This window comes from Photinus pyralis, unplaced genomic scaffold (genome assembly GCF_008802855.1).
Source record: "Photinus pyralis isolate 1611_PpyrPB1 unplaced genomic scaffold, Ppyr1.3 Ppyr1.4_LG1, whole genome shotgun sequence".
Taxonomy (NCBI): Eukaryota; Metazoa; Arthropoda; class Insecta; order Coleoptera; family Lampyridae; genus Photinus; species Photinus pyralis.
This window is the reverse complement of record NW_022170249.1, coordinates 45,369,607-45,384,520: the sequence shown is the minus strand read 5'-3', so window position 1 is coordinate 45,384,520 and position 14,914 is coordinate 45,369,607. Positions and strand designations below refer to the sequence as shown.

Sequence of the window (14,914 nt, the reverse complement as noted above, 5' to 3'; positions counted from 1 at the left end):
GGTTGCGAGATATCCACATTTGAAGTTTTCATCTACCGATGGATGCGCCCCTTCTACATCCATTTCGAGGTATTCATCTTTTGAAATTTTGCATGCTGTAAACAATTACTTTTTCTTGTGCAAACGTAGAAGGTCAGAATAGGTTTGCGCAAATATGAAGATCTTTTCATCAATTTTTTACCCGCCATGTATGCTATAACCCCTGAAATTACAAACGCAACCTTCTACTTAACTTCAATGCTGTTCTGAGACACTTAAACGTACAGACGGACACAGGTCACACAGGTATGAGCTGTATTTTTCATGAACAATGCGGTTACAAGTTCTATAAACATTTCGAAAATGCTCCCTAAGATTCCTAATAAAGTTTCTAGTAATTACGTCAAATGGAATCTGTTCAGTACAAGAAAATAACAAATTTCAAGTGCAAATTTGTTGTTAACTTGTTGCTGTAAAATAAAAGTGCAAATGTGGGTATGCAGAAATTGTTGTCCACTTTGAGCAACAAATTAGTAATGGTGAGCGTAGATTCAAGTGTCACTTTTAATGTTTATAGTAATATATAGTAGCTGCAACAAATTCAGTTACTTATAAATTGTTGTCAACTTTAGTATAAAGACCTATTTTATGAATTTGGATGGACATACGTAATCATGGGGGATGTTCTGACATTTCCAATCCAAATAAATACGAAATCCATACTCACTTTGGAGAATATACCTTTTCGTTGAGAATGAGAACTGTGCGGCAAACAACATTTGGCTGCAACTTGATAAAAAAACTGTCGTTGGTGGTGCCTCTTACCCGAGTCTCCTCCACTCCATCCTACCTTGTATTCATTAGGGCGAGGTCTTCACCCCCTTGTTAGAATTTGACAATTACTGCTAAACTATATATTTTTTGAAGCATCAGACCATTTTCTCTGGGTATAAAGGGTATATTTTATTTTGAGTCAAGATTTCTTCACTTGCCCAAAACTTGGTAGGTAATGGCACATTTTTTCACGGTGGTTTCTTATGATACTGAGGGAACTCCAAAATATTAAGGGTCGGACAGCTCTTGGTTAACTGCGGTAATTTAAAAATTGGAAATAAAACAATTTGTTATTAAGTGAATAGTAATTCACTAAAATAATCGTTCGATCTTGTTTCAGGAATACAATGGATAGTGGACACTACCCGGTTATTGTGGTCCTGTTGCTCGTTTCTTTGGTAAGTTGAAATCAAGTTTTCGATTATATTGGATGAAATTCATTTAGTGTTACAAAAGTTTTGAAGGGTTTCAAGTCGTACATTCCTATATAGTTTGCATTGCTATGTACTCTAAAATAAGTAATTCTTACGTTATGCCCTACACTTCAATTGTAATAGTTGTTTATATATAAGACGATAACCGGGATATTTTAACCAGTGAGTGAAAGACGAGATGGTTAGGTTCCCTTTATCGTCATGTACATACAAAACTTTATTTTATAGCAGAAGCCATATAAATCATTGTAAAGCTTCTGACAATTCTGAATTTAATTTAGATGTCAAAAATAGCAAGCTTATAGGGTCTGCCGTTGAGGTCGTTTCGATAGAAACAGCATTGTATTCTGTTCTGAACTCCATTTCATTTCGTTCGCCGCGTCCTATTTGAAATAAGAATGACAGATGTCATTAAAATACATCTGTTTCACTTTATCTACCCTTACGGTTAAAGAGAGATTTACTCAAACCTATTACAATTTCAATTTACTATCTGCTATAAAATAATTAAAATGTAGGTACTATTCTATTCCTCCAGGAAAGTGAGATCATATCTAAACTTTAAAGTTTAGATAATATCACATCTGCTGGGTAGATAACACACATGCGATTTTTTCTTAAAAATGTGGTACCTACATAGAAAAGAGGTTGCCGAAGGCATTTGTTGTTTATATTTGCATTAAAGTTTTTTTCTAAACTATTATACCTACTAGTACATACTACCATTGAATAATAAATCAGATTCTTTATTCAATGTTGTTACTACACTATATACTTATCTGTAATATTATTTTAATTTTTAGATTCGAGTTTCCATCGACGCCGCCACGTTGTCGTCAACACCGCCAAGTAAGTATCAACAATTAAAACTAAATTACATTTCACTGCCATCTCTCGTATTCATATACCTACACTATCTTTTACGTACATATAAATTTACATCTGTAAGCTCCGCACGAAGCTAAACTTTAGGGACGGGGTTACATGATGTGGAGTTAGCGACATCCGGGCGCCATCCCCGAGCCTAGTTTACTAACACGGTGATTTTTCAGTTTTTTCCTATCTTCTTCTACAGTTTGGCTCCGATTGTTGTCAAACTGGTGTCCTCGGAACCACCTTTTGCAAGGCGCGCGTTAAGGTCAGGCGCCCAAAAGTTACATACCTCTGCGAATGTTGTCTTACATAAATCTTCTTCTCCACACGGTTCGATGTTCACAATGTTCCCATCTTTCTGTCCGTCGGTGTCGCCTTTTTTATATATTACGATCTCCTACTAGAACCTTGCGTGTCAATTTCAATATCTTCAACCCTCAAAAACGTACATATTATGTGGTTTTTCAATTTAAAAAAAACATTCTTCCCCGGAACTCTCTCTTGATACGAGAGATCGATGCATCTAATCTAATGAATGCTTGAATAACTTTGAGCGAACAGATCCCTAGTTCCTACCAAGACGGAGAAAGCCGCTGTTCCCAGTTTAATAACTTAAAATAAGAAAGATTGTTATACTGTTCACCGAGACTATAGAGTAGTTACAGGGTGAGTTTTTTTTTTCATTTTCACTATGGGGATCTCGTAAATCGTAAAAGATACAAAGTCGCTTATTGGGTAAAGTTATGCAGAATTGTATGCTGATTGGTTTTCCATTTCACAGTTTCTTATAGCTCTACAGATAGCGAAGTTATAGAAAACTAAAAATTGTCATTTTTAAGAATGAATGATATTACAAAAATAACATGAACAAACCCTTAGAGAATTTTTCTCAACTTTCTGATGGCGCTAAAATAAAATTCGAGATAAAATTGTTATGGCTTGTGGGTGTCGAGTAGGTAAATCATTTATTTTTTATGAGCGCCATATTGGATTTTTATTCGATAGGGTAACAATTACAAAACCAGTGATACTAAACACTTAGTATTTCGTTTCTGAACCAACCTTGATTAGGTATTTGATTTGAATGTTTTTTCTTATGGCAATAATTCCATAGCTTACTGGAAATTATTTAATATTTTTAGTTTATTGTTTCGCATAGTCACCAGCAACACAGCCGTGGCATGATAGATTGCCATAAGAAATATTATAAACTTCAAGATAAAAGTGAGTGACGTAAAAATCCACTATGGCGTCTATAAGAAATCAGACAGTTGATGTGATGTGACTCGAAAAGTCGAAACCCACAAGTCCCACTACCAGTAAGCTGAGCAAAATTATTAAGACTTTGTTAAAATAATTCGAGAAATAATTTTTTGATATCTTTGAAAATAAAATGACATTTTTCGGTTTTTGGCCATAAATTCGCTATTTGTAGAGCTACAAGAAACTTTGAAAGGGGAAATTAATTTGATGTATTCATCGTCGTAGAAACAATTATTAAGTCGATATAATTGGAACTATGGCAAAGTCTACCAATTCGGTTAAACCAATCGGCTAAATAATATACACTTTTTCAAAAATCTTGGCACTAAATCAGGGGAAATTCTGCAACTTTATTTAAAAGATGGGCCGTATGCTAATTTATTGTCGTGTATTGTACCTACTACATGCTAACTTATCTTATTCAAATTGTTAAAGAATTATAGGTTTTTGTAGGAGAGAAATTGATTAATTTGGTGGGTACACCAGTAGGTAAGAATTACATAAAATCGTTAAGATTGAGGTGGTAAAAGTCAAACCGAAGGCGTCGAAGTTGCCTCATTTTGCATGAAATTGAATAATTTTAATTTTAATTGACATTATGTTTGAAATTGAAAACGGACTGGTGAACCACGGGGACACAAAATTAAGTAAAACTTTGAAAAACAATGTTAATGTAAATTACAAATTAAATGAGGTGCATTGTTAAACAATGCGGCCCAATTGAAATAATTACGTAACAAAGTGGAAAGGTACCCCATATTGCATAATACTTCTATAGCTATTTCGCGAATCTCTTAATTTCAGGGGACAACATATTCAGAGGATTATATTTATTTGTTTTTTTTAAATAAAAAAAAAATATTTATGTATCAAGTGTTTTTTTTATTCAAAACCTTGCAATGAGCAAGTTATTAGTATTAAAACCTGGTTTGTTTTACGAAATGGGCGATAACTGTTAATGTGACAATATTAATTCATGACGTACATGAAACAAATCGATGGAGTCTGTAGCCTGCGTCATTGATTTGTGAATCAATTTGAGACAGGTTTTTTTTAACGATTTCGCACACTTGATAGTTGTTACAGTGTTTTCGCGTATGTCTTTTCGATTGACAAATCAATGACGCAGGGCCACAAAATTGAACGTATAGTGACCCTTATTTGGCGGTTTTGGATAAAAATCGTGGTTGTGGTTGCTAAGAAAGAAATGAATGAAAAAACACTGACTTTGGTGTTTGATCCCTCCTGCCACAAAGTTTTTGTTACATATTCCTTTGTTACACCCTGTATAAGAGCTGTTATGGCAGTGAAAAGATACGATTTAGGTTATTAAAACCCCGAAGTACTAAAATTACCATTTGCATTACCAGATTTTATCGAATTACTAAAATTACATTTAGGTAAAGTTCCTTGAGAATTACCAGAATTACTAACGAATTATTATCATAATCGGAAGTAGGTCGAAGGAGGTGTACAAATTTTCTAAAATAAACCACCCTTCGCAAATTTGTTTGATAAAAGTCGATGAAAATGATTTTTTTAGACAAACGATTTTCAAAAATCAACCCCTATTTAGTACTCGGCAGAATGTGTTTTAAACTGAGCAATTAATCAATTTAACGGTAGTTAGTATCCTTTCCGAAAATAAACATTTGTGACATAATCGTTTTAGGATAACAGCAGTTACGAAAAAGTACTATTAATTAAATAATGGGTACCTAATACTTTCACATTTCACAATAACATTTAAAAATATGCGCATCCAAATTATACTTGGACAAATCGATTGCATTAGAAATACCGAATTTTTTAACGTTTACCTACCGTCCACCTTTCTGAAAAGTGAAACTTGTAAAACAGCTTTGTTTGTGCATTAAAAATTGACCTTTAAAGTTGGAGGCAATAAATATGGTGGGCGGCCTTATTTTTTACTTTCCCTTTTAGCTAAAAAGAATCGGCAGGCTTACGGACCCTTTCATTTTCATTTGTAATAGACGATTGAGATAAAAAGTAGTGCAATGCAACATTCTGTAATTAAATGGCAAGTCTGTTGGATGTTAATTGCTACTTTGAAAGCTTGTCAGTCAAGTTTTTTTTGGTATTAAACTCATGTTACCATAAAAATTAATGGTAATCATGCAAAGACAAGGTCGGTCGAAGGATTCTTGTCGGGGTTTTGATGCGTTTAAATTGTTTTCTCAAGGAACTTTTCCAACAGCTGTCGACGTAATTTGTTTATTAATAAAAATTGGTCACAATGTTTACACAAGGTACCGGCGGAAAACTTAAAATTTTTATTGGCATGATTATGTAGCCAGGACTTTTTTTTCAATTTTATACCTAACCGTAAAGGAAACCTTCCAGCTTCAAAAAAAGTTTATTTCTTTACGTAACTACGATATCTATACACTAACATATTTAATCCAGCGTTTCCCATGCCATACAAAAATGCGCTTTTTAGACTCGTTTTGATTATTCATAGACTGATGATATAAGAAATAAAGGAAAGGCCTTTCCTTTATTTCTTATATGATGAGTCCATGAATAATCAAAACGAGTCTAAACAAGTTGTAAATCAGCATATGCATGATTAAAGCGCATTTTTGGTAATACAGGTCAGTATTTTATTAGCGAAGTTTAAAATTATCGATCTCACGAGTAATTTTGCCTGCGTTAAATAATTAATTTTATTTAATTTCAATTGACGGTACGTCTTCATTTTGTAAAACAAATCGCAAAGTAAATAATAAGTTTTTATACTGGTAGCGCTATCTAACGGTAAAATTATAGCACCTCCGAAACCCATATCGAAATTATTTTCTTCAATTATCGATCTCACAAGTAATCTAACTCAAAATAGACTAGTGCCTGCACATCTACACTATAGCAGAAAGCTTTTAGTGAAAATTTGAATTCTCTAGCTATTGTAGTTGTGGAGATCTAACGCGGACAGCCGGCCTGCCAGCAATGACGAATATAATAGCGTATTTTTTTCAAAAATGCGCTAAAAACGTAGGGAGGTAAATGTAAAGGGATGGGGATTGGGGCCCCACGGGAACCTTTCCAGTTTCCACTAAAACAAAAGCATAACAAATTCAATTTTCAACAGACATGAATTTAATTCCATTAAATATATTAAATTACACAATTTATAAGCATTTTTTAATTATAATTGAGGATTACATGTTCAGGTGGATATGTAATTACGTACCTAATGTTATGCAGCAAAAATGATGCTCGTCGTCTCTGATGTAAACGTCCAATCTATCAAGAAAGCTTCTCCAGACTTGTCAATGTGTCCTCAGTAATCATTTCGACTTCTCTCTGACTAACAGCTTTCAATTCTGTTAAAACGTTTGGGTACCATACACGTACATACATCCGGTTGTTTAAAAAATCATAGTATTCAGATCGAGGGAGCGAGGAGGTCAGGGCACATCTTCGAATTTGGAAATTTAGCGACCCGGAAACAAGTTTTGCGGCAGGGTCATTTACGCCTTGGCACTTTGGCAGTGTGGACGGTGGGCTCCTCTTGCTGAAACCAGACGTTTTGCCGGAGGTTCAGTTTTTGCAAATTTAGCCAAAAAAGTTTGTTATCATGTCTGTGTATCGTTGAGAGGTAACTATGGCCGCAATCCCATTCTCTTCAGAAAAGGAAGGCCCACTGACATATTGCCTCGATATCGGGCACCACACAGTCACTGTGGAGGATAAAGGATTCTCTCATAAAGCTCCCTCGGATTTCTTTTTGCCCAGTACCTGCGATTATGCTGATTGACAAACCCACTGAGGTTAAAATCAGCCTAGTTACTTATGAACATTATAGTGGCAGAGTGCATGTGTGTTGCAAAATCTTCCCGCTGGCCAAAATATGTGTGTTGCAATTGCAGTACGCCCACAATTTTGTAAGGATGAAACTTTAGGTCTGCTTGTTGACCTACGTGACACCATCTAATGCAACTGATGCGTGACGCCGAACAGAACGGCCAGGACTGTTCATCATTCCTACTCGCGTCCTTCTTTGTTCGTGTCCTTCGAGGAGGACCTGGTGGTTTTTCTTCTTTTAACCCTCCGTTTAATTTCTACACCCATTTAAGAATAGTAGGTCGGTTAGGGACACCTCCATGCCGGCTGACATTGGGACGACGAAGAAATGCTTATTGGCTGATATCACGGAATTGCCGTTTTTAACGTACGTGTCATAAATAAACATCCGTTCTTCAGCACCGATCTATTGGTGACACAAACAGCAACCAGTTGAGAGGGTAATGACAGCTCCCCCTCTCTCCAGAGGTATCTGGATACCTCCCCTACTTGAACACCATCCTAATGAAAATGATAATACTCCCGTTATCCGTGAGTCACCCTGCAACTTCTCTAGAGGGTGGAGAAGGATAAAGTGCCTATTGCCAGTTGCATTTAAATTTAGTGCAAGTGCATTTTAATAAACACCTATGGATATTGACATTGGTGGGTAGGTGAGATCGTGCCTAGACGCACGATGATACACTCATCACGACAACCTTTTAACCTTGGTCTCTAGTCGTGAAAGCATATTTCTATCGCAAAATGGACGTTTCCAAATATCTATGCGTGCGATGAATTATCCTGTGTCCTCATCTAATCCTTAAATTACCCACGCGGGTCAATTTTTACTTTAATTTGCAGGGCTTACTGACCCCTTACAAGTATCAATTATATCTTTTCATCAATTTTTTGGTAGCTCAAATGATTCATTAAAAATTGTGTTATATAAAGGTCACAGTCTCACAGAAGCTTAACACATTTAGGTTGAATATTTAAAAAATTTAAATTGAAAAGTAAAATGACAGATCCAGTTCAATTAAGAAATGATGTACAGCACGCAATTTAAAATGATCGGAGGATAAAGTTTTAACACATTATAACACTTTGCGACATTATATGAAAAAGGTCCCTGGTATAGCTGTAGTCGCATTATACTAAAGACTCGTACAATTTAAGTTGAAGCGGATAAGATACCAGACTTGATATTGAGGTTACATTTCACGCATTTTTCCCAAACGAAAAAATTGCTAATGTGGACACTTGGTCCGTCCACTCGTTCGTTTCTCAAACTCAAACTCAAACTACTTTTTAGTGGGGAGTGCTATTAATTTGATCTATTGGGCACTTTCACCTAGCTAGTGGATAGAACTGTAGGTAGGTAAGTAGTTTATGTTTTTGGTGTACTCGTAAATTATGTTATTAATTATTATCACTTAAAAAACCGCATCGAAACCTGTTTAATTATTCTAGCATGTTTTTCACATTGGATTAATTTTTATATGTACATCCAGCCGTTCCTAATCTTTTAGCCTCTCGGTCGTGAGCCTTATCCTCATTTAGGCTCCTATGTGTCATAGCCTGTTTCACACTTTCGCTCCAAGATTTTTTTTGGCCTCTCTGCTATATTTCTCTTTGGTGGTCTTCATTCAAAAATTTTTTTGGTCATCTCATTTCCGATACTATTAGTACTATTACTAATACTATAAATTTTACTGCGTTTTCTTTGGCTTTTTGTACTTTGTGTAGTCTTTTAGTCATATAAATTTGAAATCTAGGGCTAGGCCACCTTATGCAGGTGTGTGTCATTCTCGGTGTCATTTATCAGTATTCCCATGGCTTTGCATTTACGTTTCATTCTCTATGTAGAAATGTAGATGTTAAACATTAATAACGGGCGATCAAAAACGGGTTGACGTCGAGTCTCCTTTGGAAGTTAAGTTAAATATAATTTCCCATGTAAACAAAAATTCCAAAGGTTACTCGACAGCAGGTGGTTTTTGATTGCATAGTTACATAGTATAGGTATAGACACACGGCATCCCTGTTGTGCGGTTCTACAGAACCCCTTCGTAGGAGTTATTATCAGTGTTTATAGTTCTATATGATCTTTATTACATAAGATGTTACTCTAATTTGTGTAGGGCATACCACAGCATTTTTTTTAGTACATGATATACTTTTTAAGATAGATCAACATTATGTGTACCTACTCTATCTATCTGGTAGTTTTTCAGTTATTCGCATAAATAACAAACAAATCAAAAACAACTCAATGTCAATAATGATCCATAGTGAAAATTGGACGAATTAATTTTAACCCTAAGATGACCCTGTTTGACATTTGATTGGAAGGGCATTCCCAATAAAACGATTGCTTCCAAAGCCTAATGAAAAATAAGAATATTTCTTTCAAAAAATGCCAATAACCATTGAATAAGTAATACTCATTCAACGCAATAACTCAATAACTACCGGATACACAGAATGTTAATAAAAGTGGCCTTAAAATTTAAATTTGCATGCATTTCTAGCATGAAGTTTTTGACATTTCTTGATTGCTAACTTTGAAAAATCGCAGCAGCCCTGGAAACTTTTTCAAGATTTTCGAGGGCCACTCAAAAAATTCTTTACACTCGATTCGATTATATAAAGAGCACTCACTTGTGTTAAACGGCTGAAGAGATGAATTTTTGAATGGACTCTTGCATCTTCCAATTTTTAAAGAAAGATTAACCTAACACTATGACACATAGGTGCTTAAATCCTAATTCTAATTAATTTATCGTTATTTGGTTGTTATTTCCGACATGCGAAATTTGATCACTCACTAGTAGGATGGGGACACCCGAAAACCTATTCAAAGACGTGCCACTTATATTTGTAACTCTTATGGTTGCTGAGAAAAAAATTATAGAAGAAATCCAAATTTCACCACTTCTTTGGGGGTGGCTCCCAAACGAAACAAGTTGGACCCTCGGTTTGTTTGGAAAAAGTGCTTGTCTTGATCCCTTCTATCACACAATTTTTTTGCGGTCATATAACACCCTGTATAGTAAACACTTAAAAAACTCAACTTTGCGGAGTTTAAGAAAGCGTTTGGAAGTAATGATTCTATATTTACATTACCGAAATGTTATCGCCATTGGACTGGTTCATACGGTTACCTACCTACAGAATAAAATTCTTAAGCGAAAGTTCCCAAGGGAATGAACCTCCTATTTCTTATACTCTAAAAAGCATTATGCGGGTTACTCTGTAATTGGGCGCAAGCCTGTTGAGGGCCCAGAACAAGAGAGAGATGATAAATAAATACTTGAAGGATGAGACACTTCGCACCTTTGATTCAATTCAACGGGTTACAAATAAATAAATAAATACATAATCTCAATTTACAAATTGATATCAGACCTTGTAGCAATTTGAAAGGAAATGTAATTTTAAGTCTAACTCAGGTATAGTGAGATTGTATGAATTCATTAAAGTCGCTACTTTTACAACTAAACTTAAAATTTCTTTTACAAAACAGTTCTTATTCCCTATCCCTGTACTGTACTAACAAGTTACAATCTTAACAATAAAGTGCACCAAGCTGGAAGATTCTCAAAGTCATTAAATTACATTCCCCAAGATAGGAACACAAAAAATGAAATGAAACCTAATTTTTTTTTATTTTTACACTCGATCGAGTCGTTTAAGATTCCTTACAATTTAAATGACCAAAAATAACATTTTTTACACCCTTACAATATTCGGCTCCGTACTCTTTTGAATGCAATAAAAAAACTGTATAGTACCTTAAATATACAGTACTGCTAACGTATATTCTTTCCGGGCCTGAAACTTTTAAGCAGTTTAATTTTTTCGATTACTCAAAATTCCAATTTATGTAAGCAAACGTCAATGACTGAATGACGTATCAAAATGTTGATTGGCGAACAATCGACAACTTTACGAGGTTCAGTTAGACCATTCTCCTTGAACTAATTATTAAAAACAGCTAAAATATGCTTATTCGTTTGCGGGAGATTATAACAAAATCACCCCGTAATCTGAATTTCCAGTTGTTTGTCATCGCGAGAGTTTCTTATTTAGGGTGCCTACCTACCCAAATTTTATATCAATGATCCTCTACGAGTTTCTTTCTCGCGAATTCTTTTTTGCCCTCTCATTCTCAGCCCTTATGTTTCCTATCAAAAAGTCCCCCCATGCAATGAAATTCATTTTTGATCTGTCAATCACAGTCCACGTGGATTTTCTTTTTTTGCTAAATCAACATAACTCCCTCATAATTTAATCGCAAAAAATAGATATCGATAGATAACACTGATGAATACACGTAAACTTTCCTGTGATTTTTTTCGTTGTAAATGTCACTTATGGCGCCTTAATTTTTCATCGCGTAGTTTAAAAGTGAGATCGTAGTCAAGACCACTTGCCAACGTAACATATCAAAAATAATTATTTAAAAAAAGGCGCAACTAACGTATTCCGTTACAATACCCGGTGTTGTATTTTTTATTTTTTTAGTATGATCTTTGAATACAAAATATAGTTATATTCAAAGGTATGAGTCAATGTTACATGCCACACTCCGTATAAAAGGTTGTTGAAAAAAAAACGCGGAATTAAAAATCAATCGACGCGTCCGAGTGTTTATTAACGATCCTCGAGATCGATTATAATTTGGTATGGCTATGTGTCTGTAAGTCCGTCTGTCTGTCCGTGTGCACGATAACTTTGTTCAGACACGACCGATCGCTTTGAAAATTGGTACACAGCTCTAGCGTTTTGGGAAGTACTGATCAATTCATGGAAAATGCGCTGAAGAGGATTGTTTTAAATTCTTTCCCCTTTTTTCGGGTGGTTTTTTCCATGGATACAGTGACTTGGGGTTTGATCTGATTAAAAGTATGGTAAACAATCCTTCTCTTTTCTTTTCTTTGGTGTCTTTTGGTGCTGATGTGGCGGAAGTAGTCGTCTTCATTTCACTTCCTTTTCCGTTTCACTGAATGAATGATGTGATAAAGACTGACTGACAGAATTAGTACCTACTAAAAATTAACGTTGCGATCATACTTGAGAAGCGTCTTCATCTGGATATAATTAAACTCAGCCGCAATTGTCTAGAAAGGATATTAGAATACACTACAAATGTTACGTTGCATAATACCTTAACTGTTGTATTAATTTGAAGCCATAAGAATTGATTGTATGCGAAACAATAGGTACAATACTGTAGTAGAATAACAATTACTTGCATAGTACACAGTGCTCGTAATTTGATTCTAATTTCGTTTGTCTTTCCAACAGGTATACAGGAAGTGGTGTCTGACGTACGAGTTGAATGCAATAGTAACGAAATTGTTGTAAGTTTGGACACAAGCTCGGGCGTATTTACGGGCATGGTTTACCCACGCGGGTTATCGAAAAACAGCACGTGTATGGGGGAATGGATTCGCCACTCATCCCCTGTGCAATATTCTTTGCCATTGAGGGGATGTAATACGATGAGTACAGAATTGGTGAGTATACATTTTGGTTTGGACCAACTTGCGTTTTTGTAAAATCTTAAGTCATCCCCTGATTGGTAAATCAAATACGACGAGGGCGGTAAATGAAAAGTAGTATATTGTTCTAAAAACATTCATAAACAGTGACAGTTTCAAAACCAAGATTAGATTGATACATTAAATACTTATTTATGGCTAATTACCTAAACGTTTTAACAGGCTGATCTATATTTAATGAAGTTTTAATAAACATATTATTATTTTGTTATACTGGAAATCTGTAGGATGACATTTTAGAAAATATGAACGGATCATGCCTTTTTCGCTATTACAGATTTAAAAACCCACCCTGCCTTGAAATTTTAAAACTCCACTTGCAACACGTCATTGGAAAGCTCTTAAAAATGTTCTTCATTGACGGAATACGATCATACACCCTGTAAACAATCGCTACAATTTGATGGTTGTGTCGTTGTGTTTTACTTGTGCGATGCCCCAACCCTCACTTCATTATGACGGTACAAAGTACGACTTTTTTCTTTAAAAAATGGTTAATTTCCGTTTTGCACAATTATCTTAAATTGGAAAAAAATTGCCATAAACTGCAACTTCCTTATGGCCGGTTGAGGTAAACCTCATTATGCTTCAAAAGTACTGAAGTAAATTACAAGTTAATAGCACAGCTGGGCAAATTGTAGCGTACCTACCTAGTAATGAAATTAGCATTTCAAGGCGTACAATTTTTTGCAACGCTCACTGGGTTTGTGGAAAGACAATTTTTACTTTGTTCTACAAGTAGGTATGTAATGACAATGGGTATTATATTTACTTCTACATTATTAATCACGAATGCACGTGCAATACGATCAATGTTAATCAACGACGTCAAACCTACAATATGATAATTCAAAAATCTGTGCAAATTTCTTACTATTGAAACAGACCAGTTTCTGTATCAGTACAGACTAGTAACGTTAGCTGTAAATTTGCATTTAATTTTTTTCGGAATTTCGGTGTGAACTTATAAGAATAGAACAATTTAAGCATTACATATCACAGAAATTTAGCGGACTGAATTGGTTTTCAAAATAAATGACATTTTTGGTAGAAATTCAAAGAATAAATTTGTCAACCGTGGTGCAAATGTAGTGGGTTTTTTGCGTCATTTAATTTGAATGGTTCTTAGTTTCGGAAGCTTCTCGAGCATAAATGCTCGGGATTTATATCATATTTCGTCTTTTTAATTAGTGCTATTGGGTTACACTTGCAGCTCAGCATTTGGTCCCTCTCTTAATCAAAAGGAGACTAGCCAGTAAGATTTGGATAGCTCGCCTCACCTCTTTCTTCTGTGCTTTCATGAATATAACAATTCCAATAGGCACAATTTAAAAAAAACATTAGTTATTACACGTGATAAGGGACAGTACTTAGTAAAGATGAATTGCTTCGGGAGAGATTTTGGGATTATTTAGGATTTTTACTGCCAGAGTAATCGATGTGCGGGCCGAAAATTAGAGTTGTTAATTAATTCGCGTCTTGGTCCGCAGTAGAGCCAATAGTATCGCGAGATTCCTGGTAGAATTTGAAAAAGATTCGCATTTGGAAAGCCGTTGCTACTAGTTCGGGGCTCTTAATAAAGTTTGAACCGGAATCGATTTGTAGACAACCCTCATGACCAGTAGTGGTGTTTGGAACGCAAAATATAACAACGTGAGTTCCGCGTAATAATTGTGTGCATTTAGAACAGATTTAAAGCGACCGCCAAAATTAAGGAAATATAATCGCCAAGAATAACAAGTAATCTGAAATTGTAGAAAACAATATTAAGCACATTGTTGACAAAGTTGACGTATTCAGCATTTCTTGCACACTAACATAATTGACATAGGTTAAGGAACATAAATTTGTGATATAAATAGCATGTAAATGCTTACAATAAATATTACCAGTTAACAATCTTCCAACTATCGGTAATGTACCGGGTTTGAGTTATAAGATATTCTTCAAACGAGTTTACTTTGTATGAGTTTGCTTAGGTGAGCTTTAGGATTTACAACCCTAACGCTATATTTGGTCCTTCTAGACTTTAAATGAAGTGGTGCCGCGCTATGTTTGTGTTCCGGTCCCAGTAAGCAACGACGAGAACAGTAGAAGTGGCAAGCAACCTCTCCACAAACGGAGAGAATGCCACTGAAATAATACTATCCACCGCCA

At 35.2% G+C, this 14,914-nt stretch overlaps 1 protein-coding gene across 1 annotated transcript in view; it reads left to right on the top strand.

Annotated features, from left to right (window-relative positions):
* Positions 1-14,914, top strand: part of LOC116179188 — a 40,533-nt gene that overhangs the window by 6,062 nt on the left and 19,557 nt on the right. The window contains exons 2-4 of the mRNA XM_031498907.1: positions 1,154-1,211; positions 2,051-2,096; positions 12,501-12,712. Of these exons, the coding sequence (XP_031354767.1) occupies positions 1,161-1,211; positions 2,051-2,096; positions 12,501-12,712 (309 nt within the window). The 5' untranslated portion in view covers positions 1,154-1,160. The remainder of the gene's footprint in view (positions 1-1,153; positions 1,212-2,050; positions 2,097-12,500; positions 12,713-14,914) is intronic.